We start from the raw sequence: 25,578 nt of genomic DNA on the forward strand, positions 1-25,578 counted from the left end.
TATTTATTTTCATTTTCACACAAATTTAAAAAATATAATTAGAAATATAGTTTTTTCTTACATTTTTAATACATTCGGTACATTAAATAATTGACCATAAATAGCATTACATGCTTTGAACAATCCAAAACTGACATTTAATTTAATTGAAGGCTGCTGAAGAAAAATGTAGAAATTATTAAATGACAACAAACATGGAAACTAACGGAATATTCAAATAAATTGTAACAAATAATTGAAATGGTCTTAATTTCCAAATTCGGAAACCATTTTTCTGGTAAAATCAACAGTTTTCTCTGGTATTTGGTCGTGGCGTGTACCCTTGCAGCCTCATCACCTCCTTTTGACGGGTCAAATTACAACCCCTTTAATAAAAGCCCTAAGCTGAATGCGTACCTTAGATCCAAAACTCATCTTTCATCGGCCACCATTTTCTGTGTTTCATACGGAGGCGCGTGTGTATTAATCGTTTTCTGAATAGACATGGGCCAAGCACCCTCCACTGGCCAGGGTTATTCTCCCGGCAATTCAATGCATCTGCGTAATCCAAGCCTTTCCCTTCACCACCATCGCTACACCGTCAATGACTTGAATCTAATAAATTCTCAGCTTCCGGAGGATATTTTTGTAAATCAACAAGAAGATTATATTTCTGAGATACCTGATGAATGCTTAGCTTTAATCTTTCAATCTTTAAGCTCCCGCGACAGGAAGCAGTGTTCTTTGGTCTCTCGTCGATGGTTCGTCGTGGAGGGTCAGAGCCGCCACCGCCTGGCTCTTAACGCCACCACGGAGGTCAACGTGCACCTCCCTTCTATCTTCACGCGGTTCGATTCTATCACAAAGCTAGCGCTCCGCTGTGACCGCAAATCCGTTAGTATAAATGACGAAGGTTTGACGTTGATCTCTATGCGGTGCCAGAATCTCATCCGCCTCAAGCTCCGTGGCTGTCGCGAAATCTCAGATCAAGGGATGTATGCTTTGGGTCAGAATTGCAAATCTCTCCGCAAATTCTCCTGTGGATCATGTATGTTTGGTGTTAAAGGCATGAATGCTCTTTTAAACAATTGTTCATCCTTGGAGGAACTTTCCGTTAAGCGTTTACGGGGCATCAAGGATGGCTTTATAGATGAGCCGATTGGCCCTGGGGCCGCGGCATCCTCGCTCAAGTCAATTACCCTTAAGGAGCTTTTTAGCGGACAGTGTTTTGGGCCCTTGATTATTGGCTCAAAAAACTTGAAGACTTTGAAGATTCTCAAGTGTTTGGGGGACTGGGATAGTTTGTTGGAGACTATTGCAGGGAGAAAAAATTATTTAACAGAGATTCATTTGGAAAGGCTGCAGGTGAGTGATATTGGGCTAATGGCAATATCAAAGTGCCCGGACTTGGAGATCTTTCACTTGGTGAAAGCTCCAGATTGCTCAAATGAGGGGATTTGTGCAGTTGCTGAGAATTGCAAGCTTTTGAGGAAGCTCCATATTGATGGTTGGAGGACGAATAGGATAAGTGACGAGGGGTTGATTGCTATAGCGAAGAACAGTGTGAATCTCGTGGAATTGGTTCTTATTGGGGTAAACCCGAGTTCTGTGAGTTTGATGGCAATAGCCACAAATTGTCAGAAATTGGAGAGGTTGGCACTTTGTGGGAGTGAAACAATTGGGGATCCTGAGATCTCATGTATCGCGGCAAAATGTATGGCGTTAAAGAAGCTTTGTATAAAGGGATGTCGTGTGACGGATTCAGGAATTGAGGCATTCGCTTATGGATGTCCCAATTTGGTGAAGATAAAGGTAAAGAAGTGCAGGGGAGTAACTAGTGAAGTTGCGGATTTGTTGAGGGCAAGCAGGATGTCATTGGCTGTGAATTTGGACGCAGATGAGATTGAACAAGAGGCCATGGACGTGAGTGCCAGCGATGAAGGAGCACAGGATGATGGAGTGGAATTCCCACCAATTGTGAGTGGAACTACGATTGGTGGTGGTGGAAGTGTTTCTGCAGCTGATGCTGCTGCTGCTGCTCCATCAACTAGTAATGGAACTCGATCCTCAAATAAGTCAAGATTTAGCCTTTTTGCTGGAAGGACTTTTGTAGCATGTGCTTTTCGGAGGTTATCAAATGGTAACGGTAATTCAAAAGATAGCTTATAGATGAACTCAATGAGAGTTAGAAAGGATAAATCGTTGTCAAGTTTTCATTCTTGTTTGTATTGAACCATAGTATTGTTGCAATTTATGTTTCTGCTTCCATTGTTGTATCTTGGGCTTCTTTGCTGTGGTGTCATTTGTTACCTGCGACAGTGCCACTCAACTTTTGCTTGGAAGGTCTTTTTTCCATGACATATACACGAAGATTAGCGTCTTTTTCCTTTTTAATAGCTTGATTGTATTGCATGCCCTATGCAAGTTATGTGAGTTTTTCTGTACAGGAGGAATAGTTTAGATAGTGAACCCTAACATTTTAGGATTGCTTCATCGATTTTTTCCTTTGTTTCATACACATTTAACCTTGCTAGAAATCACACGCATCGATTGCTTTATAACATGGTAGTGTGTAAATTTTGGCACCATATTAGAAACTGTGTACCAACTTGATTGAGCAAAATGTGTGGTACTTCTCACATAAAAGGTAATACGAAATTCATGCTTGAACCTCTGAGGCGTTGCTTGTGATGTATCATAGGCCATCTGTATGAAAACCTATGAATTAGGTGACACGAATTTATACTTTCCATGTTTTAATTGGATACCAATTGCTTGGATGCTTTTGAAAGCCTCGAGATGACTTGCTCAAGCACTGTGTGGTCTTCCTTCCCCAACCCCCACAGGCTTCCACTAGATTGATACTGCCAACTTATTGTGGGATGACTGCCACCTTCGTATTTAAGTAAGGTTCAACATTGTCGAATGTTGCATATGATCAACTACATTTTATGGCAAATGACCTACTGAATTTCTGCTATTTCCTTGCTATAGTTTTTGTTGTATTTGTCACATAATCAGTGGTGGATCCAGAATTTTGAGTACGGATCCAGAATTTTGAGTAAGTACGGTCAGCCGTTAACCTTGACCGTCGGTCGTAATAATATATTAAAAATTAAATCTAATAATTATTTTGCTAAAACTAAACATATATAATTTTGGATAAATGTTAACAGGCGACCAAGTTTTATATAATTCAAAAGAAGAGCATACTTTCGAATCTTTGCAATTGCATTAAAACCACTTAAACGGAATATATATTATTTTATTACATTTAGTGGCAAAATTCAACAAGTGCCATGATGTCAAGCTTTCAATTATATGGAAACTACACCCATATCTTTAAAGATCCAATTTCAAAAATCAAATCCAAAGTTTATTTATACAAAAATTAGATATTAATTCAAATCATCATTATATATTTTAATGCTAATAATAATATTAAATATAATTAATCTACCACAACAATGCAAACCTAACAAACCATAATTCATTTTTACAAATCTTATTTTCTTCCCCTCATCCCCTTCTTGATAATGGTGCTGGTGTGGCCGTGGCAGTGGTTGTGATAATTTTGGATTTCATTTTTTGGTGGTGTTTGCATGGTGGTGCCCGATCTGCGCGGTTGTGGTGATGGATCTGGTAGTTGTGGTGCTTCGTGATACAGGTGGTTGATAGCGATGATGCATTGGTTTTAGTTGTTGGAGTGGTGAAGGCTATGATAATTTTGGGTGTGGTGGGATGGTTGGCATGGTGGTTATGATAGTGGTTATGGTAGTAATGGTGAGATGTTGGTGACGATGGGTTTGTCGAGGTGATGGTGGATCTAGCGCGACGTTGTGACAATATTTTTGCGACGTGTTGATTTGTTGAGGTAGTGGTGTTGCTATCGAGATGTGGTGGTGGTGGTAATGGCGACGACGAAGGTGATGGTGCTACTGGAGTTAGTGGTAAAACGGTGGTCGTAAGTGTTGATGGTGGTCACAAATTATTTAGTTGATTTTGATCATTAAATTACTTAATCTGTGACCAATAAACAATATATGACCAATGAACAAGAAAAATTGTGACTAAGAAATAATGTTTGACCTAAAAAATTGTTAATATGTAACTGATAATTTGAGTCTGTATAATAAGTTATGATTTACAATAATTGTGATTTGTAACTGATAAATAAATTGCGAATATTAAATTTTTGATTTGTGATTGATGAATAAATTGTAACCTATAAACTTTTTGAATTGTGACCGTAAAATAATTTGTAACATATAAAAATTTTGATTTGTGATTGAAAAATAATATGTAACTAACTAAATCATTAATTTGTGACAAAATTGTATAGATCTGTTACCTTAATATATTTAATTAATAAAATATATGATTAATGTTTGATTTTTGAATTTTAAAACATTTGTTCCTATTTTGAAATGGATGATACTATACCTTTTAGTTATAATTTTTCCCTTCAATTATCTTAAAGAGGGCTTACAAGTTTGAATCCCTTCCCTATTGAATATTGCACTAGTTTTAGTAAAAATTGTAGAACTAGAAAAATTGCACAATAAATTGATTGTTTGGAAGGAATTCAAACACTAAACACTAGACCTCCAATTTGTACATGGATGCTCTAACTAAATGAATTACAAGAAATGTTTGAAAATAACATGAATTATCATATATATAACATAAACTATTATCTACTGTCAACCAAAAGAAAAAAAAAAGAAATATGTTTCCGGCCGATCCAGCACGCAAGCCCGTCGGTGCTCGACCGGTACAGGATCCGCCACTTCACATAATAATGAAAGCATGATTTCGTGAAATTTCTCATATGATATCAAAGTGTACCAGCAGGATTTGCCCGGGAAGATCTGACCGTGCACGTTTGCGCGTTGTATAATGGTTTTAGTCTCCCTTCCATTTGAATTTCACATGATATCAAAGTGTACCAGCAGGATTTGCCCGGGAAGATCTGACCGTGCATGTTTGCGCGTATGTATAATGGTTTTAAACTTTTAGTCTCCCTTCCATTTGCTGTCCTGCAATTGAGAAAGTGGCACAATAATTTCCTAAGCTACAGCCTACCAGTGAGTTGTGGACTCTGATTTTGGTCCGCTAAGATTGACTTTGAACTGGTCTTAAGTAATATATTTCCAACCAAATAAGTTTGGTGAAAGGAATCTTCGGTTTGTTTACTGGTTCAATCTCATCTCAGTTAATATAGTAAATTGTCATTTGTTTCTGATGTTGCTGTCGATGTAGACATGCACTCAAAACTATTATAAGCAACAAGATTATCAACTAAAGTAATAGATCATGTAACTTTTGATCTACCGGTTCCTTCCAACTTGCTTTGCCTAAATTTTTTGAAACTTGATAAGCTTTAACCGATCAAATGAAGGGAGTTTCCAAGAATCCAAGTTCGTCAGTGCCGTAGAAGCTTGCTCCAAGGATCGTCAAAAATGTGTTTTTCAAGCTCAGTTCAATGTTATCTTTTTCTACCATACAACCAATCCAATCTGCTCCGATCCACAATCAATATATTCATCTCGGTTGTTTCTCAATCTCGCCCACGAAGGACAAGATAACGATGATGATTTGTAATCTCAAAGACAAGAAGAAAAACACCACAAAGGAGGCAAGGAAGAGACCAAAATCCCCAAAGCAATCCACCGGTTTTGGGGACCACAAAGGAGCCAGATTCTCTCTTCAAAGGGGCAGCCAATTTTCTTCATTTTACACACAAAAATCACACATTAAAATGACTAGGGTTTAAACCACATAAATAGGGTTGGGTTAGGCTTTTAATTGGACCAATAACAAAGCTAAACATGTCAAGATTCAAAATCATCCAAAAGGTCATATAATTGGACCGGATAGAGCTTTTGGACTTGGTTGTTGGTACTTATTTCATTCATGAGCCTGGGCCTATGAAATATATATTCACATGTTAACATCATAACCCGAAATTTATTGGGTATCAAAAACCCAACAGTTAGAATGGTTTCGAGGGATAGAGATCATGTAAAACAACATATAGTTCTTGAATTGATATTTTGATAACAATTAAGACTTTCTGGACAGAAATATCTAAGCTTTACGTAAACTTCTTGATTCCATCCTTCTGTACATCTTGTTGACCTCGAAAAATGCATCTCCAGCGTAGCCAGTAGATCCCAAAACCTCTTACGTCCAAATAAACCATATTCGTGCACACTAGAACAAACTGTTAGTCACATCACATGTGGCCTTCTCCGATGGGGGTGGAGCCGGCCGCACGCTCCGACGGTCAAGTCAGTTTTTGGAAAGAAATGTATGAGTGTGGGATGGTTTTTAACGTGAGCATTTTATATAAAAAAAGGGGGTCGATATTGGGAATAAAGTAGAAAATATAGAAAGCAAAGTTATAGTATTAAAATCTGAACTTGCATTCCCCTTGAATGACACTAAGTGTGAGCATTTATAGTGTGAGATAGCGAGTGTAGATCGTCAGATAAGAGGACACGTGGTTATATCCTCTTAAACTTAACTTCCCATCATAGACATCAATCAATAACAGTGTATTAATGCTAATGTCAACTTCCCTTCCATAAGTTGTAGCTTGTAGCAGTTGATTTGACCAAGTAAGTTAACTGTGGCAGCTGTGGCAGGGAGTTGTCACGTTAATCTTGCCTCCTTTCCCTGAGGGATTCGGTTATTCCTGGGTTCGGTTATGGGTTTGGTTATGTAGGGCTAGCGGGTTTGCACACATGGGCTTAATCCATCCACTTCGGTTCAGCTGTTAAGTGGTACCCAAGTAGGGCCTCTTTGCAAGGAACATATAACAACTGTCCTCGAAATCCATGTATAAATATTAATATAATGTGTGAACTCGAAAAGTGAGAGAGAGAAGAACGAAAATGGAACGCGGTATAACTCCTCCCAAAAATGTAACAATAAAATATAAATTACCAATCTTTTAGCAGTTTTGGATAACATTACTATTGCAAAATTTGGGAAAAGAAAGTATTTTTATTTTCACAAATCCAATCCCAAGATCTCGTAGTATTTTTATGTTCACAAATCCAATCCCAAGATCTCGTGCCATTCTGAAGGGAAAGGTGAGGTAAGAAAAAGAAAATATAATATTAGTGGCATATCACTTTGAACGATTCAGTTGTTGGAAAATAAATAATTTAAGTTTAAAATTTTTAAATTAATATCTTTAAATTTTTTTTCCTATTTTAATTTCAATTTTAATACAAAATTAAATTAATAATATTATAGTATAACATACATTTTAAATGATTTAATTATCATAAGTGTGGGGGGTTAAATTTGTCCTTATTAAAGGGAGTAATTTTCATTGAGATAGATACCATGAGGAAACATAACTTTAAAAAAAAATTATATCTATATTTTATAATATTTTTCTATATTTTGACAATTAGATAAAGGCTTGTTCTTTATCTTTATATGATCGTACACATATAAGGAAACCGTTTATGAGTCACAAGGATTTTATTTTTGAGCCATGTAATGTCGAAAGTATTCGTATGAGGGGATGACAACATGACTTTGGGACAACGTTCTTGACGGGACTCCGTAAAACTTGCATTCTAACTCTCTTCTTATTATTGAATTATAATATTTATATTATTATAATATTTTTATGTATATACAATTTTGAATTATGTTATTTATATTTATTAGTTGATATGTTTATCTACACTCAAATCACCTATTTTCCCAAAAATTTAAAGTCATGTTGAGAAGATTTGTGTAGATGAATCGCATATGTGATCTTTAGTCAGTGAAGGCTCCGTATTTCTGATTTGTTCTTGTTCGACTTCTAGAGGTAAGTTGGACAGAGCATTGAGCTAGAAGAGATACTAATAGGATATTGAAATATGAAGAGGAAAACAATTAATTTTCTGCAGTCCTAATTTCTTCTATGTACAGATTATGATGGTCACAATATTTTGATTGTGTGACCAAATCAAGCAACAAAATTCATTTGAATCTCTCTTGAATTCTATTTGTTGCTTACGATATTCTACACCATCCTTGACGTTTTTAATTTGTTTGTTTATATCTGTAATATATTTTTACTTTCTTGGAAGCATTCCAAACAATGGTAGAAATAAAAAACTCCACATAGTTGAAATCCTAGTCGACGAAGCACATCAGCAGAAATTAATATGTGCCGGAAATGCAATTCCTACAATCCAAGAACACCCATTAATAGAAATCTCTCAATGTCCTGGCCATTTCTTGCTTGTCGAGCTTTGGCAAAGAGAAGACTACCTATTTGGCTGGAGAATAGCCATGAAAGGAAAATCAGTAGCAGCTGAACTAATATTTTCCTCCCATCACTATTAAACTTCTATTAGTCTTGCCTGTTTTCTGATACCTACTTCATGACCTTAAATCTTAACAATAGACATATTACACTTCTGTTGAATATCGAGAGTAAGTTTACGTGATTTTCCAAAACTACTCCTAACTACACGAGGGAAAATACTAACTACTAATATCCGCCAATATCCCAATATCAAAAAGTTCTCCATCAAAGCAAACGTCACAAGCACAAGCCTTCTATTATCTCATAAATAACAATACCACATTTTATAAAACTCATAACTTTTATCAAATTTTCAATCATACATTTCATCAATTTTTATTAAAAATTTATTAAATGTTTATTTTTATCCAAACTTAATAGAGCTAATGATCATAGTATATATGACATGAAATACAATTGTAAATCGACTTTGTTTATGAACTTTCAACTCAATTTTATATTCACGTTTCGAGGGATCCATAAATAATATTAACTTTTTTTTTTTACCGTGAATTTGGAGTTGCTATTTCTTGTCTTTTAAAAAAAATATAATCGACAAAAGTGATGCCCACAATTTCCTCAACATGTATTATGGATGATTAATGCTTGGCATATAGAAAAATATTTTACAGAAGAAATACAGATTTCTCACAATAGCGTGGGCCTCGTATGATTAAATAATGTCAAAAAATTACTCACCCACTCGGGCCACCCCTAAATGTGAGGTGTCGATAGGGGTTCTAACAGGGCCTAAAGAACCTCTTCTTGTACACCAATCAGTCACAGAACTCCTTATTGTACACCAATTATGGATGGACCATACAATGAACCGCTAATTGAGCTGATCCATTTCCCCACCTCGAAATGCCAAAAAGAAAAGAAAAAAGTATTATATCCATACTGACACATTATCGAGGCATGGAAATAAAAGTAACAATTCCCATGTTCTGACATTCACGTCGTCGGCCAAAATTCACTATTTGTAAAGATTATTACGAATATTCATAATATCTAGACATTTTAAAGGATATAGAAGACTTTGTCATTCGCAAATTGAATTTGTAATATCATGCTCGATATTTATATGATTGTCAAAAATTGATTGGATGAAAAAAATAGCTTTGTTTGTTAAATTATCAAATTACAGATTGTCATGTGGATGAATATAAACAAAGATATACACCAAACATGATTTGAATAAAAATCAAGTGTATGCATGTAGAATTTCGAGTTTGTCCCCTAAAAAACAAAGTCATGTTTGGAACATATTTATAGATATTCGATCACTTTTTATTCTCAAGGACACATAAAATTACTATTCATTTTTCAATCACTTATTTCTATAAATTATTTTATGCTGTTTATGAAATCGTATTCCGTGCCATAAAGATATATTTATTTTCATTTTCACACAAATTTAAAAAATATAATTAGAAATATAGTTTTTTCTTACATTTTTAATACATTCGGTACGTTAAATAATTGACCATAAATAGCATTACATGTTTTGAACAATCCAAAACTGACATTTAATTTAATTGAAGGCTGCTGAAATTATTAAATGACAACAAACATGGAAACTAATGGAATATTCAAATAAATTGTAACAAATAATTGAAATGGTCTTAATTTCCAAATTCGGAAACCATTTTTCTGGTAAAATCAACAATTTTCTCTGGTATTTGGTCGTGGCGTGTACCCTTGCAGCCTCATCACCTCCTTTTGACGGGTCAAATTTCAACCCCTTTAATAAAAGCCCTAAACTGAATGCGTACCTTAGATCCAAAATTCATCTTTCATCCGCCACCATTTTCTGTGTTTCAGACGGAGGCGCGTGTGTATTAGTCGTCTTCTGAATAGACATGGGCCAAGCACCCTCCACTGGCCAGGGTTATTCTCCCGGCAATTCAATGCATCTGCGTAATCCAAGCCTTTCCCTTCACCACCATCGCTACACCGTCAATGACTTGAATCTAATAAATTCTCAGCTTCCGGAGGATATTTTTGTAAATCAACAAGAAGATTATATTTCTGAGATACCTGATGAATGCTTAGCTTTAATCTTTCAATCTTTAAGCTCCCGCGACAGGAAGCAGTGTTCTTTGGTCTCTCGTCGATGGTTCGTCGTGGAGGGTCAGAGCCGCCACCGCCTGGCTCTTAACGCCACCACGGAGGTCAACGTGCACCTCCCTTCTATCTTCACGCGGTTCGATTCTATCACAAAGCTAGCGCTCCGCTGTGACCGCAAATCCGTTAGTATAAATGACGAAGGCTTGACGTTGATCTCTATGCGGTGCCAGAATCTCATCCGCCTCAAGCTCCGTGGCTGTCGCGAAATCTCAGATCAAGGGATGTCTGCTTTGGGTCAGAATTGCAAATCTCTCCGCAAATTCTCCTGTGGATCATGTATGTTTGGTGTTAAAGGCATGAATGCTCTTTTAAACAATTGTTCATCCTTGGAGGAACTTTCCGTTAAGCGTTTACGGGGCATCAATGATGGCTTTGTAGATGAGCCGATTGGCCCTGGGGCCGCGGCATCCTCGCTCAAGTCAATTACCCTTAAGGAGCTTTTTAGCGGACAGTGTTTTGGGCCCTTGATTATTGGCTCAAAAAACTTGAAGACTTTGAAGATTCTCAAGTGTTTGGGGGACTGGGATAGTTTGTTGGAGACTATTGCAGGGAGAAAAAATTATTTAACAGAGATTCATTTGGAAAGGCTGCAGGTGAGTGATATTGGGCTAATGGCAATATCAAAGTGCCCGGACTTGGAGATCTTTCACTTGGTGAAAGCTCCAGATTGCTCAAATGAGGGGATTTGTGCAGTTGCTGAGAATTGCAAGCTTTTGAGGAAGCTCCATATTGATGGTTGGAGGACGAATAGGATAGGTGACGAGGGGTTGATTGCTATAGCGAAGAACAGTGTGAATCTCGTGGAATTGGTTCTTATTGGGGTAAACCCGAGTTCTGTGAGTTTGATGGCAATAGCCACAAATTGTCAGAAATTGGAGAGGTTGGCACTCTGTGGGAGTGAAACAATTGGGGACCCTGAGATCTCATGTATCGCGGCAAAATGTATGGCGTTGAAGAAGCTTTGTATAAAGGGATGTCGCGTGACGGATTCAGGAATTGAGGCATTCGCTTATGGGTGTCCCAATTTGGTGAAGATAAAGGTAAAGAAGTGCAGGGGAGTAACAAGTGAAGTTGCGGATTTGTTGAGGGCAAGCAGGATGTCATTGGCTGTGAATTTGGACGCAGATGAGATTGAACAAGAGGCCATGGACGTGAGTGCCAGCGATGAAGGAGCACAGGATGATGGAGTGGAATTCCCACCAATTGTGAGTGGAACTACGATTGGTGGTGGTGGAAGTGTTTCTGCAGCTGATGCTGCTGCTCCATCAACTAGTAATGGAACTCGATCCTCAAATAAGTCAAGATTTAGCCTTTTTGCTGGAAGGACTTTTGTAGCATGTGCTTTTCGGAGGTTATCAAATGGTAACGGTAATTCAAAAGATAGCTTATAGATGAACTCGATGAGAGTTAGAAAGGATAAATCGTTGTCAAGTTTTCATTCTTGTTTGTATTGAACCATAGTATTGTTGCAATTTATGTTTCTGCTTCCATTGTTGTATCTTGGGCTTCTTTGCTGTGGTGTCATTTGTTACCTGCCACAGTGCCACTCAACTTTTGCTTGAAAGGTCTTTTTTCCATGACATATACACGAAGATTAGCGTCTTTTTCCTTTTTAATAGCTTGATTGTCTGTACAGGAGGAATAGTTTAGATAGTGAACCCTCACATTTTAGGATTGCTTCATCGATTTTTTCCTTTGTTTCGTACACATTTAACCTTGCTAGAAATCACACGCATCGATTGCTTTATAACATGGTAGTGTGTAAATTTTGGCACCATATTAGAAACTGTGTACCAACTTGATTGAGCAAAATGTGTGGTACTTCTCACATAAAAGGTAATACGAAATTCATGCTTGAACCTCTGAGGCGTTGCTTGTGATGTATCATAGGCCATCTGTATGAAAACCTATGAATTAGGTGACACGAATTTATACTTTCTATGTTTCAATTGGATACCAATTGCTTGGATGCTTTTGAAAGCCTCGAGATGACTTGCTCAAGCACTGTGTGGTCTTCCTTCTCCAACCCCCACAGGCTTCCAGGCTTCCACTAGATTGATACTGCCAACTTATTGTGGGATGACTGCAACCTTTGTATTTAAGTAAGGTTCAACATTGTCGAATGTTGCATATGATCAACTACATTTTATGGCAAATGACCTACTGAATTTCTGCTATTTCCTTGCTATAGTTTTTGTTGTATTTGTCACATAATCAGTGGCGGATTCAGAATTTTGAGTAAGTACGGTCAGCCGTTAACCTTGACTGTCGGTCGTAATAATATATTAAAAATTAAATCTAATAATTATTTTGCTAAAACTAAACATATATAATTTTGGATAAATGTTAACAGGCGACCAAGTTTTGTATAATTCAAAAGAAGAGCATACTTTCGAATCTCTGCAATTGCATTAAAACCACTTAAACGGAATATATATTATTTTATTACATTTAGTGGCAAAATTCAACAAGTGCCATGATGTCAAGCTTTCAATTATATGGAAACTACACCCATATCTTTAAAGATCCAATTTCAAAAATCAAATCCAAAGTTTATTTATACAAAAATTAGATATTAATTCAAATCATTATTAAATATTTTAATGCTAATAATAATATTAAATATAATTAATCTACCACAACAACCCAAACCTAACAAACCATAATTCATTTTTACAAATCTTATTTTCTTCCCCTCATCCCCTTCTTGATAATGGTGCTGGTGTGGCCGTGGTAGTGGTTGTGATAATTTTGGATTTCATTTTTTGGTGGTGTTTGTGTGGTGGTGCCCAATCCGCGCGGTTGTGGTGATGGAACTGGTAGTTGTGGTGCTTCGTGATACAGGTGGTTGATAGCGATGATGCATTGGTTTTAGTTGTTGGAGTGGTGATGGCTATGATAATTTTGGGTGTGGTGGGATGGTTGGCATGGTGGTTATGATAGTGGTTATGGTAGTAATGGTGAGATATTGGTGACGATGGGTTTGTCGAGGTGATGGTGGATCTAGCGTGACGATGTGATAATTTTTTTGCGACGTGTTGATTTGTTGAGGTAGTGGTGTTGCTATCGAGATGCCGTGGTGGTGGTAATGGTGACGACGAAGGTGATGGTGCTACTAGAGTTAGTGGTAAAACGGTGGTCGCAAGTGTTGATGGTGGTCACAAATTATTTAGTTGATTTTGACCATTAAATTGGTTAATCTGTGACCAATAAATAATATATGACCAATGAACAAGAAAAATTGTGACTAAAAAATAATGTGTGACCTAAAAAATTGTTAATATGTAACTGATAATTTGAGTCTGTATAATAAGTTATGATTTACAATAATTGTGATTTGTAACTAATAAATAAATTGTGAATATTAAATTTTTGATTTGTGATTGATGAATAAATTGTAACCTATAAACTTTTTGAATTGTGACCGTAAAATAATTTGTAACATATAAAAATTTTGCTTTGTGATTGAAAAATAATATGTGATTAACTAAATCATTAATTTGTGACAAAATTGTATAGATCTGTTACCTTAATATATTTAATTAATAAAATATATAATTAATTAATTAAATCACAAATATATTTTAATAAATGTTTGATTTTTGAATTTTAAAACATTTGTTCTTATTTTGAAATGGATGATACTATACCTTTTAGTTATAATTTTTCCCTTCAATTATCTTAAAGAGGGCTTACAAGTTCGAATCCCTTCCCTATTGAGTATTGCATTAGTTTTAGTAAAAATTGTAGAACTAGAAAAATTGCACAATAAATTGATTGTTTGGAAGGAATTCAAACACTAGACCTCCAATTTGTACATGGATGCTCTAACTAAATGAATTACAAGAAATGTTTGAAAATAACATGAATTATCATATATATAACATAAACTATTATCTACTGTCAACCAAAAGAAAAAAAAAAGAAATATGTTTCCGGCCGATCCAGCACGCAAGCCCGTCGGTGCTCGACCGGTACAGGATCCGCCACTTCACATAATAATGAAAGCATGATTTCGTGAAATTTCTCATATGATATCAAAGTGTACCAGCAGGATTTGCCCGGGAAGATCTGACCGTGCACGTTTGCGCGTTGTATAATGGTTTTAGTCTCCCTTCCATTTGAATTTCACATGATATCAAAGTGTACCAGCAGGATTTGCCCGGGAAGATCTGACCGTGCACGTTTGCGCGTTGTATAATGGTTTTAGTCTCCCTTCCATTTGAATTTCACATGATATCAAAGTGTACCAGCAGGATTTGCCCGGGAAGATCTGACCGTGCATGTTTGCGCGTATGTATAATGGTTTTAAACTTTTAGTCTCCCTTCCATTTGCTGTCCTGCAATTGAGAAAGTCGCACACTAATTTCCTAAGCTACAGCCTACCAGTGAGTTTTGGACTCTGATTTTGGTCCGCTAAGATTGACTTTGAACTGGTCTTAAGTAATATATTTCCAACCAAATAAGTTTGGTGAAAGGAATCTTCGGTTTGTTTACTGGTTCAATCTCATCTCAGTTAATACACCATCATAGTAAATTGTCATTTGTTTCTGATGTTGCTGTCGATGTAGACATGCACTCAAAACTATTATAAGCAACAAGATTACCAACTAAAGTAATAGATCATGTAACTTTTGATCTACCGGTTCCTTCCAACTTGCTTTGCCTAAATTTTTTGAGACTTGATAAGCTTTAACCGATCAAATGAAGGGAGTTTCCAAGAATCCAAGTTCGTCAGTGTCGCGGAAGCTTCCTCCAAGGATCATCAAAAATGTGTTTTTCGACCTCAGTTCAATGTTATCTTTTTCTACCATACAACCAATCCAATTTGCTCCGATCCACAATCAATATATTCATCTCGGTTGTTTCTCAATCTCGCCCATGAAGGACAAGATAACAATGATGATTTGTAATCTCAAAGACAAGAAGAAAAACACCACAAAGGAGGCAAGGAAGAGATCAAAATCCCCAAAGCAATCCACCGGTTTTGGGGACCACAAAGGAGCCAGATTCTCTCTTCAAAGGGGCAGCCAATTTTCTTCATTTTACACACACAAATCACACATTAAAATGACTAGGGTTTAAACCACATAAATAGGGTTGGGGTAGGCTTTTAATTTGACTAATAACAAAGCTAAACAGGTCAAGATTCAAAATCATCCAAAAGGTAATATAATTGGACCAAATAGAGCTTATTTTTGGACTTGGTTGTTGGTACTTATTTCATTCATGAGCCTAGGCCTATGAAATATATATTCATATGTTAATATCATAACTCGAAATTTATTGGGTATCAAAAACCCAACAGTTAGAATGGTTTCGAGGGATAGAGATCATGTAAAACAACATATAGTTCTTGAATTGATATTTTGATAACAATTAAGACTTTCTGGAGAGAAATATCTAAGCTTTACGTAAACTTATTGATTCCATCCTTCTGTACATCTTGTTGACCTCGAAAAATGCACCTCTAGCATAGCCAGTAGATCCCAAGACCTCTTATGTCCAGATAAACCATATTCATGCACACTAGAACAAACCGTTAGTCACATCACATGTGGCCTTCTCCGGTGGGGGTGGAGCTGGCCGCACGCTCCGACGGTCAAGTCAGTTTTTGAAAAGAAATGTACGAGTGTGGGATGGCTTTTAACGTGAGCATTTTATATAAAAAAGGGGGTCGATATTGGGAATAAAGTAGAAAATATAGAGAGCAAAGTTATAGTATTAAAATCTGAACTTACATTTCCCTTGAATGACACTAAGTGTGAGCATTTATAGTGTGAGATAGCGAGTGTAGATCGTCAGATAAGAGGACACGTGGTTATATCCTCTTAGACTTAACTTCCCATCATATGCATCAATCAATCACAGTGTATTAATGCTAATGTCAACTTCCCTTCCATAAGTTGTAGCTTGCAGCAGTTGATTTGACCAAGTAAGTTAACTGTGGCGGCTGTGGCAGGGAGTTGTCACGTTAATCTTGCCTCCTTTCCCTGAGCTGTTCGGTTATTCCTGGGTTCGGTTATGGGTTTGGTTATGTAGGGCTAGTGGGTTTGCACACATGGGCTTAATCCATCCACTTCGGTTCAGCTATTAAGTGGGACCCAAGTAGGGCCTCTTTGCAAAGAACATATAACAACAGTCCCCGAAATCCATGTATAAATATTTATATAATGTGTGAACTCGAAACTGAGAGAGAGAAGAACGAAAAAGGAACGCGGTACAACTCCTTCCAAAAATGTAACAATAAAATATAAATTACCAATCTTTTAGCAGTTTTGGATAATATTACTATCGCAAAATTTGGGAAAAGAAAGTATTTTTATGTTCACAAATCCAATCCCAAGATCTCGTGCCATTCTGAAGGGAAAGGTGAGGTAAGAAAAAGAAAATATAATATTAGTGGCATATCACTTTGAACGATTCAGTTGTTGGAAAATAAATAATTTAAGTTTTAAATTTTTAAATTAATATCTTTAAATTTTTTTTCCTATTTTAATTTCAATTTTAATACAAAATTAAATTAATAATATTATAGTATAACATACATTTTAAATGATTTAATTATCATAAGTGTGGAGGGGTTAAATTTGTCCTTATTAAAGGGAGTAATTTTCATTGAGATAGATAACATGAGGAAACGTAACTTTAAAAAATAATTATATCTATATTTTATAATATTTTTCTATATTTTGACAATTAGATAAAGGCTTGTTCTTTATCTTTATATGATCGTACACATATAAGGAAACCGTCTATGAGCCACAAGGATTTTATTTTTGAGCCATGTAATGTCGAAAGTATTTGTACGAGGGGATGACAACATGACTTTGGGACAACGTTCTTGACGGGATACCCTAAAGCTTGCATTCCAACTCTCTTCTTATTATTGAATTATAATATTTATATTATTATAATATTTTTATGTATATACAATTTTGAATTATGTTATTTATATTTATTAGTTGATATGTTTATCTACACTCAAATCACCTATTTTCCCAAAAATTTAAAGTCGTGTTGATAAGATTTGAGTAGATGAATCGCATATGTGATCTTTAGTCAGTGAAGGCTCCGTATTTCTGATTTGTTCTTGTTCGACTTCTATAGGTAAGTTGGACAGAGCATTGAGCTAGAAGAGATACTAATAGGATATGGAAATATGAAGAGGAAAACAATTAATTTTCTGCAGTCCTAATATCTTCTATGTACAGATTATGATGGTCACAATATTTTGATTGTGTGACCAAATCAAGCAACAAAATTCATTTGAATCTCTCTTGAATTCTATTTGTTGCTTACGATATTCTACACCATCCTTGACGTTTTTAATTTGTTTGTTTATATCTGTAATATATTTTTACTGTCTTGGAAGCATTCCAAACAATGGTAGAAATAAAAAACTCCACATAATTGAAATCCTAGTCGACGAAGCACATCAGCAGAAATTAATATGTGCCGGAAATGCAATTCCTGCAATCCAAGAACACCCATTAATAGAAATCTCTCAATGTCCTGGCCATTTCTTGCTTGTCGAGCTTTGGCAAAGAGAAGACTACCTATTTGGCTGGAGAATAGCCATGAAAGGAAAATCAGTAGCAGCTGAACTAATATTTTCCTCCCATCAATATTAAACTTCTATTAGTCTTGCCTGTTTTCTGATACCTACTTCATGACCTTAAATCTTAACAATAGACATATTACACTTCTGTTGAATATCGAGAGTAAGTTTACGTGATTTTCCAAAACTACTCCTAAGAAACACTGGCGGATCTGAAGGGGGGCATGTAGGGTCAATTGACCCTCTAGTTTTTAAGGGTTTTATTTTTTATTTATTATTTTTTTTTATTTTAAAATAAATAAATTAGTAGGTCAAAATTCAAAATAGACAACACTCACAATTTCTTCCCTGCTTCTACAGTATCTCTCTCTCTCTCGACTCTCGTCTCTCGCACAGTGACTCCCACCATTGAAGCACAAAGCACTCACCCACCGACCACCGCTCCTTCCCCGCCCCTGCAGCCAATCGTTTGTGCATGACCCTGACTGCCTCTCTTTAGTCTTTCACATGCACCAGCCAGTCGACCACCTGGACCGCCTCCATGCGAGATGCGACTGCAACAACCGACGCAAGTGCCGACGAGCTGTCAATCTCTTCGGCAATTACTCAGGGGCGGACTCCGGTTCTACTGACTTGAAGGTTAGAAGCTTTACATTTACTCAAATTTTTTCTTTGAATTCTTCTCCATAACCGTAATTGCTCTGCTGCCTCTGCAGTGGTTAGTTCTATTTCTAAATTTGGATTTATGTACAATACAATTAATCAATTATGATTCTAGAACCTGCCCAATAAATGTAATTTAGAGATTTCTGATTTAGGGCTTTGATTTAGGAAATTGACCCTTTTCTGATTTAGGGCTTTGTTACTTATTTATATGTAAATTGATAATATTGATTTGGGAAGATTGAAACTCTGTCTTACTTTTGGTAGGTATGACATAGTATAAACTGATTTAGGCATTTCTAATCTTGTTGATTTTTCATTTTTGGTTGGTTTGTTTCAGTTATGGAAAAATACTTTAAACATACATCTACGATTTCCTGTGATGAACAAAATATCGGTGAAAGGAATGTTCGAAAGAAAAGGGATGAAAACGATGTTGGGGATGTTGATGTTGATGCTGGAGATGTTAGGGGTATTGGAGACATTAGAGATGTTGATATTGAATTTGGGGGTATTGGAGACGTTGAAAATGTTGAGGATATTGGAGATGTTGGGGATTTTGATATTGCACAGCTTCCCTCTGATCCTGGATTGAGAGTTCCAATACAAAATTATGATGTTAATATTCGAGATGTGATTCGAAGAGCATATATGCAAAGAGGTCCTTGTCAACCTCGCAATCATATATGTCCACCCATAAGAATAGGTAAAATAGACCGACGATTTTGTGTTTCGTGGTATAATGAGCATCCCACTTGGTTGGAATACAGTATAGTAAAGGATGCAATTTTTTGCTTTTATTGTTATCTTTTCGGTTTGAATGATGGTTCATTTGTTAAAGGCGGATTCTCAAATTGGAAAAAGAAAGAATATATAAGAAAACACGTTGGGACTTCAAGTAGTGCACACAATCAAGCTCGGGTCAAATATGAATTGTTCAAGAATCAAGAACAAAGTATTGGATCTTGTCTCGTTGAACAATCGCATCAAGCTCGAACAAATTATAAAATCCGATTAAATGCTTCAATTAATTGTGTTCGATTTCTTCTACGACAAGGGATGACATTTCGTGGACATGATGAATCTGAAGATTCAAACAATCAAGGAAACTTTCTTGAACTATTGCATTGGTTGTGTGATCATAATCCTGATATTAAGGCCGTTGCTTTGACAAATGCACCTGAAAATTTGAAATTAATATCACCAAGAGTGCAAAAAGATATTGTAAGTACTATTGCTTCTGAATGTCTACATGTGATTATCGAAAATGTTCGTGATAGTTTCTTCTCAATTTTAGTTGATGAATCTCGAGACATTTCTGTGAAAAAGTAAATGTCAGTTATCATTCGTTATGTGAAGAATGGGTGTATATTGTAATATTTTATTGGTGTCATTCATGTTTTAAATACCACAGGTGCCTCACTTAAGGCTGCAATTGATCAATTATTCTCAACGCATAGTTTAAGCATATCTAATTTGAGAGGTCAGGGATATGATGGAGCTAGTAACATGCGATGTGAGTATAATGGCCTCAAAGCACTTATTTTGAAAGAAAATCCAAGTGCTTACCATATTCATTGCTTTGCTCATCAACTTCAACTAGCTCTTATAGCTGTGGCACAGAAACATCCGAAGATTGAAACTTTCTTCACTACAGTACATAGATTGGTGAATATTGTTGGAGGATCAACTAAACGGAGTGATCTTATTCGAGAGAACCAAACATTGAAAATTCTTGAATCACTCAGTATTGGTGAAATATCAAGCGGACGGGGTCTCAATCAAGAAATTACTATTCAGCGTCCTAGTGATACACGTTGGGGCTCTCACTATAGTTGTTTAATTAACTTGATTGCCATGTTTTCAACTATAGTCGACGTCATTAAGATAATTGCTACTGATTTTACAAGTACCAGAACAAGAGGTGATGCATGCATTTCATTGGAGTTGATGTTAAGATTTGAATTTGCATTTAATCTATATCTCATGAAAAATATTTTAGGGATTTCAAACGAATTGTCAAGAGCATTACAAAGAAAAGCTCAAAATATTGTCAATGCTATGAAATTGATGCAAATATGTAAAACACAGCTCCAAACCATGAGAGATGATGGATAGGATTCTTTTTTTAGAGTGAATTGTTCGTTTCGTGAAACTCACAAGATGAATGTTTCTGATATGGATGATATGTTCCTAACTGTAGGTCGTTCACGGCTTGAGATAGTGACAAATTTGCATCATTTTCATGTAGAAATGTTTTATGCCGTCATTGATATGCAACTTCAAGAGTTGAATGATCATTTTTCTGAAGTAAATAGTGACTTGCTTATTTGTGTTGCGTGTTTATCTCCAAATAATTCATTTGCTGCTTTTGACAAGATCAAATTGATTCGACTATGTCAGTATTATCCATTAGATTTTGATGCAGTAGATATCCTAGAACTTAATGATCAACTAGATACGTATATTCTTTATATGTGCACTTCTGAAGACTTTGAAGAATTACAAGACATTAGCGATCTTGCACAGAAGTTGGTTGTGAAGAATAAACATGAAGTGTATCCATTAGTCTACAAACTTGTGACACTAACCTCGGTTCTTCTCGTGACTACTGCTACAGTCGAGAGAGCATTTTCTACGATGACTTACGTCAAAAAATTGTCTGCGCAATCGAATTGGAGATCAATGGTTGAATGATAGTTTGATTGCATATATTGAGAAAGATGTTTTTGATAAGATTGAAAATTATATAATTATGGAACGTTATCAAAGTACGAGAACACGTAGAGAGCAATTGTAATAAGATGTATCTTATTTTAATTTTTTCATCACTTTTTTAAAAGTTCGTTACCGATCCCCTAGTCTAAAATGTCTGCGTCCGCCCCTGCTTGGAAACCTTTGTGACGCAGGAAATTGCTGGGATAATTTCCTCCTATTTGCTTCATATAAAGGTCACTACTGTCTGCGGTTTCCATTGCCTCTTTTCCTATCAATAACAATATTGATAGGTTCAGTGAGGCTGACTTGGGAAAAGAAAAGGAAAACCCAATGAAAAAAAGTGTCCAAACTTGGGGGTCTGCCTATTGAGTTTCTGCTTGATAGATGACTTGTTCTCAAATTTATGTTCTAAGGACATCAATGACAGCACTAGAAGATAACATACTTTCTTTCTTTTCTTTTTTGAAGACATCTTAGTTTGTTTCAAGATCTTTATTAGTATCTGTACAAAATGCAATAGGCCAAATTACTGTTTCCATTTTCTGACATGCCCATTTGCATGAAGGTTATTCTTTGCAGTCAGTTAAGGAAGCATTCATTATTTATAGGTCTAATAGAATTTCTTGAGGAAAAGGTATTTTCTTGCTGTTTAAATCAATCATTGTTCTTGCATGCGAATATAAAAGGACATTGATTAAGTGATTTGAAGAAATGGCTAATTTTATATGGATATAACCAACCAAGGTGTGCTATTGATTTCTAACCTATCAGAAAGATTATTAGGAGCAATTTTAGATGTCTATTGTCGTCTCAAATAGGCTATATATGCAATGACGAGAAAGATGATCTTGCAATTTACATGTATGTACAATGTATATGATTTCGGTTATGCTACTGAAAAAATGGGGTAATGTAGATCGTCCAGAATAAATTTTGTTTTTGACTAGCAGACATGTTCGAGATTATTTAAAACCATACTTTATTGAAATTCCCATGTATGAGTTTGTTATGGGGTAATTGCTGGGTTTCGGTTTTATTTTGGGATTTTGAATTTGATGGTTTGTGATTTATGAACTTGAATATTTGTCCATTTAATTCTGGTGTAATTGATATGTTGGGTGAAAATGGGTCACCCATGTGAGCTAACCCAACCCAAATTATATTAGTGTTATTGGAGGAAGAAGTTGAGGAAGTCGAGAAAATTGAACTTGAAACTCAACTTCCCACGATCCACAACTCCCATTCGTAACTTCCACATCAAAGAATATGAAAAATAACATACAAAATTCGTATAAAAAAGAGAGAAAAATACTTGAGGATGGTGGCTTGATATTGGAAAGTATATCATCTCAAATTAGGTTCTTGGATTGTGGCTATCAAATTCTTTCCTTTGCGGTTGAATTTCCGACCAAGGAGTGAGTACAAAACAGTGTAGAAAACAAGCAAACAAAAGGCACGTGATTCAACCTCTGTTTGGTGATTTCAAGTAAGTTTTACAATTTGGATTTTCGTTAGAAGCATACAAGCACGTTTTACATGAGAAAGAAAATCGTAGAGGGAATAGAAACTGGCATCATGAGACTGGTTGATCTTTACCATATGTTACACGATTGGTTGTCTATGAATATTCAATTTGATCTTCTGTGCTGAAATTAAGGCAAATTGTTTCGATGGTTGTATTTCCATTTGACTTTCTACACTGAAATTAAGGTAGATTGTTCTGATGATTGTATTTCCATTAAATGACCTGAGATAATGAACTTAAATTATCTCAGCACTAGATGACTTTGATGTTTCTAATGAGCTTCGGTGTTACTTTGATTTCAGCTAGAAATGTATAATTAATATAAGAAAGATAGAGTAAATACAAGTCTAGATCTAAATCTAGAGCAAATGAAAAAAAGTTCTTCAAGATGGATATCTTTGAAATGTGAGGATGTTTAAAATTTCCGATAGATACATCTTATATTTTATTGTTCTTTGTCAAGAAAGTTGACATTGAAAAGTGTTAAAAAAATAAAAATTATAGATCTGTAGGTAAATATAAGAGATGAACGGATGTATCTGTTCGAACATGTTATAGAAGTCAATCTCTAAATTTCATGTGTTTATCTTGTTATGATCTTTCCATCAACTAGGAACAGTTATTTGGATTGGACATAGGTCACAAAGAAGGAAAAACGTGACATTGATTTTTTCCAAATCTTTTAAAAAACTTTGTATATGTGCAGATTGCATGCGAAAAATAAGAACTTGTAAATATTATGGTACCAATTTATTGTCCAAGAAGGACGTGAATAATTATAGTCTAAGATGGACATATATAAATCATCAAGAGTTTAAGCCCCATAAGGGATTCACTTCTGGGAGTAACCCTACCTTCGTGATTGAAGATATATGAAGAAGGTTCAATGTGGTATAAACAACCTGTATTACGTGACTTATAATAGTACTATATTATTTGTGTTCATCCCTATAGTGATATAGTGCTAATAAATGCGATGTTATGAAGGATTTAACTCTGAATGTGTATCGAGGCTAGAATTCTTGCTATGTGTAGGTCACATACTTTTGGAGGACTAATCTATGTAATAGTTGCTATGAGACCGCGGCTATGAGATTGGACTATTCCCTGAAGACTCTTACTAAAATCAAGATTAGAGCGCATAGCCATTAAAAGTGCTACCCGCTATGAATTAGAGCCTAAATCAATACTGTGTGTGGAACAATTGAAATTTGGCCAAAGAGACCTAATTTAAGGCTTAGTCATTATGGTTCCCTCAACTAGAAATTATTATCACTAAGTGAGGTTTAAATCCAAAAGACACCTACACCTATTACACGATATAATGTCGTCACTATATATTATATATTATCGATTTTGAAATTTTAAAACTTGTAGGGAATTGTTGGAAAATAAATAATTTTAAGTTTTAAATTTTCAAATTAATACCTTAAAATTTGTTGTTTCTATTTTAATTTCAATTTAATACAAAATTAGATTAATAATATTATAGTGTAACATACATTTTAAATGATTTAATTCTCATAAGTGTGGGGGTTAAATTTATCCCTATAAAAGGAAGTGATTTTCATTGAGATAGACAATATGAGAAAACACAACTTGAAAAAAAATAACTACATCTATATTTCATAATATTTTCTTATCTTTTAGCAATTTGATAAAGACTCGTTCTTTATCTTCCTATGATCGTGTTGATGGAAGGAGAATTAGCTGTGAGTTATATGAGTTTTATCTTGAAATCATGTAGTGTCGAAAGTATTCGAACAACCTTAGGATAACGTTTTTTACGTGATTTCCTTAGACTTACATTCTAACTCTATTTTTATTGTTGAATTATAATGTTTATATAATTATAATATTATTATATTTATGCAATTATTGAATTATGTTATTTATATTTATTAATTGATATGTTTATCTACACACATTACCTTTTTTTTTCCAACATCTGTTACCCAAGATAGATATGGTTTTGTTGGAGAACGTGTAAATTAGGTTAGAGATTCAGTGAATGCATAAAATTGCATAAGATTATAGAAGGTACAACAAGATATACATGTTGGATTATATCCATTATCTCCAATCTATATTTGAGATCCGATATGAATAGAACTTATCATTACAAGTGGCCTGTAAGATAAGTGCCTAATGTACAGGTGCAGTGTACAAAAAACTCTTGTTCCCTGACCTGTTGGGGCACATCCCACGATTTACCTTCCTCACAAAGCTCTAGGGGCGGGGCGGTGGAGACCCTTAAGATTGAGGTTCAACCTTTAGATAAGTGCCTAATGTATTTCTAAACTCGCAAGCCAACTTTGCTACTAAAGATATGGGACATAAAAATATTTTAAAATTCACCCTTTAAAATCTACAGAGAATAAGGATAGGTGCACTCTTGAAATTTTGGAGCCTTAAACCAAATTTTATACGGGACCTTAGATAATAGATGAAAATGTTGTAAATGGAAAGTTCATTAAAGTTTATTGGTGAGTGACATTTGTACCCCTGTAGCCCTAGAAATTATTACCATTGTATCCTTGATTCTTACCTATAAATATAGGGCTTTGATTTTCAATAATATACACAAAAGTTTATTGAGTTTTCTTTATTCTCTTTGAGTTTTCTCTATTCTCTTTTCCTCTCATTTTATAACACGTTATCAGCACGAAACTCTTAGAA

General features: G+C 35.3%; 3 protein-coding genes across 3 annotated transcripts in view; all 3 read left to right on the top strand.

Moving 5' to 3' along the window:
* The first annotated feature begins 287 nt into the window (after window positions 1–287).
* Window positions 288–2,373, top strand: LOC111400993 (F-box protein At1g47056-like). The gene has a single exon (XM_023028501.1). The coding sequence runs from the start codon at window positions 484–486 to the stop codon at window positions 2,146–2,148; it is 1,665 nt and encodes a 554-aa protein (XP_022884269.1). The 5' UTR covers window positions 288–483; the 3' UTR covers window positions 2,149–2,373.
* A 7,592-nt stretch (window positions 2,374–9,965) lies between these two features.
* LOC111400994 (F-box protein At1g47056-like) lies at window positions 9,966–12,048 on the top strand. Its single transcript, XM_023028502.1, has one exon. The coding sequence runs from the start codon at window positions 10,165–10,167 to the stop codon at window positions 11,821–11,823; it is 1,659 nt and encodes a 552-aa protein (XP_022884270.1). The 5' UTR covers window positions 9,966–10,164; the 3' UTR covers window positions 11,824–12,048.
* Window positions 12,049–20,016: 7,968 nt separating this feature from the next.
* LOC111400204 overlaps window positions 20,017–25,578 on the top strand; it is a 7,422-nt gene continuing 1,860 nt past the window's right edge. The window contains exons 1-4 of the mRNA XM_023027631.1: window positions 20,017–20,029; window positions 20,071–20,580; window positions 20,860–21,344; window positions 21,895–22,008. Coding sequence (XP_022883399.1) covers window positions 20,017–20,029; window positions 20,071–20,580; window positions 20,860–21,344; window positions 21,895–22,008 — 1,122 coding nt within the window. The remainder of the gene's footprint in view (window positions 20,030–20,070; window positions 20,581–20,859; window positions 21,345–21,894; window positions 22,009–25,578) is intronic.

This window comes from Olea europaea, chromosome 10, assembly GCF_002742605.1.
Source record: "Olea europaea var. sylvestris chromosome 10, O_europaea_v1, whole genome shotgun sequence".
NCBI lineage: Eukaryota > Viridiplantae > Streptophyta > Magnoliopsida > Lamiales > Oleaceae > Olea > Olea europaea.

Excerpts from the sequence above, each read along its gene's own strand:
- LOC111400994 (XM_023028502.1), top strand. The coding sequence starts at position 10,165 with ATGGGCCAAGCACCCTCCACTGGCCAGGGTTATTCTCCCGGCAATTCA.
- LOC111400993 (XM_023028501.1), top strand. The coding sequence starts at position 484 with ATGGGCCAAGCACCCTCCACTGGCCAGGGTTATTCTCCCGGCAATTCA.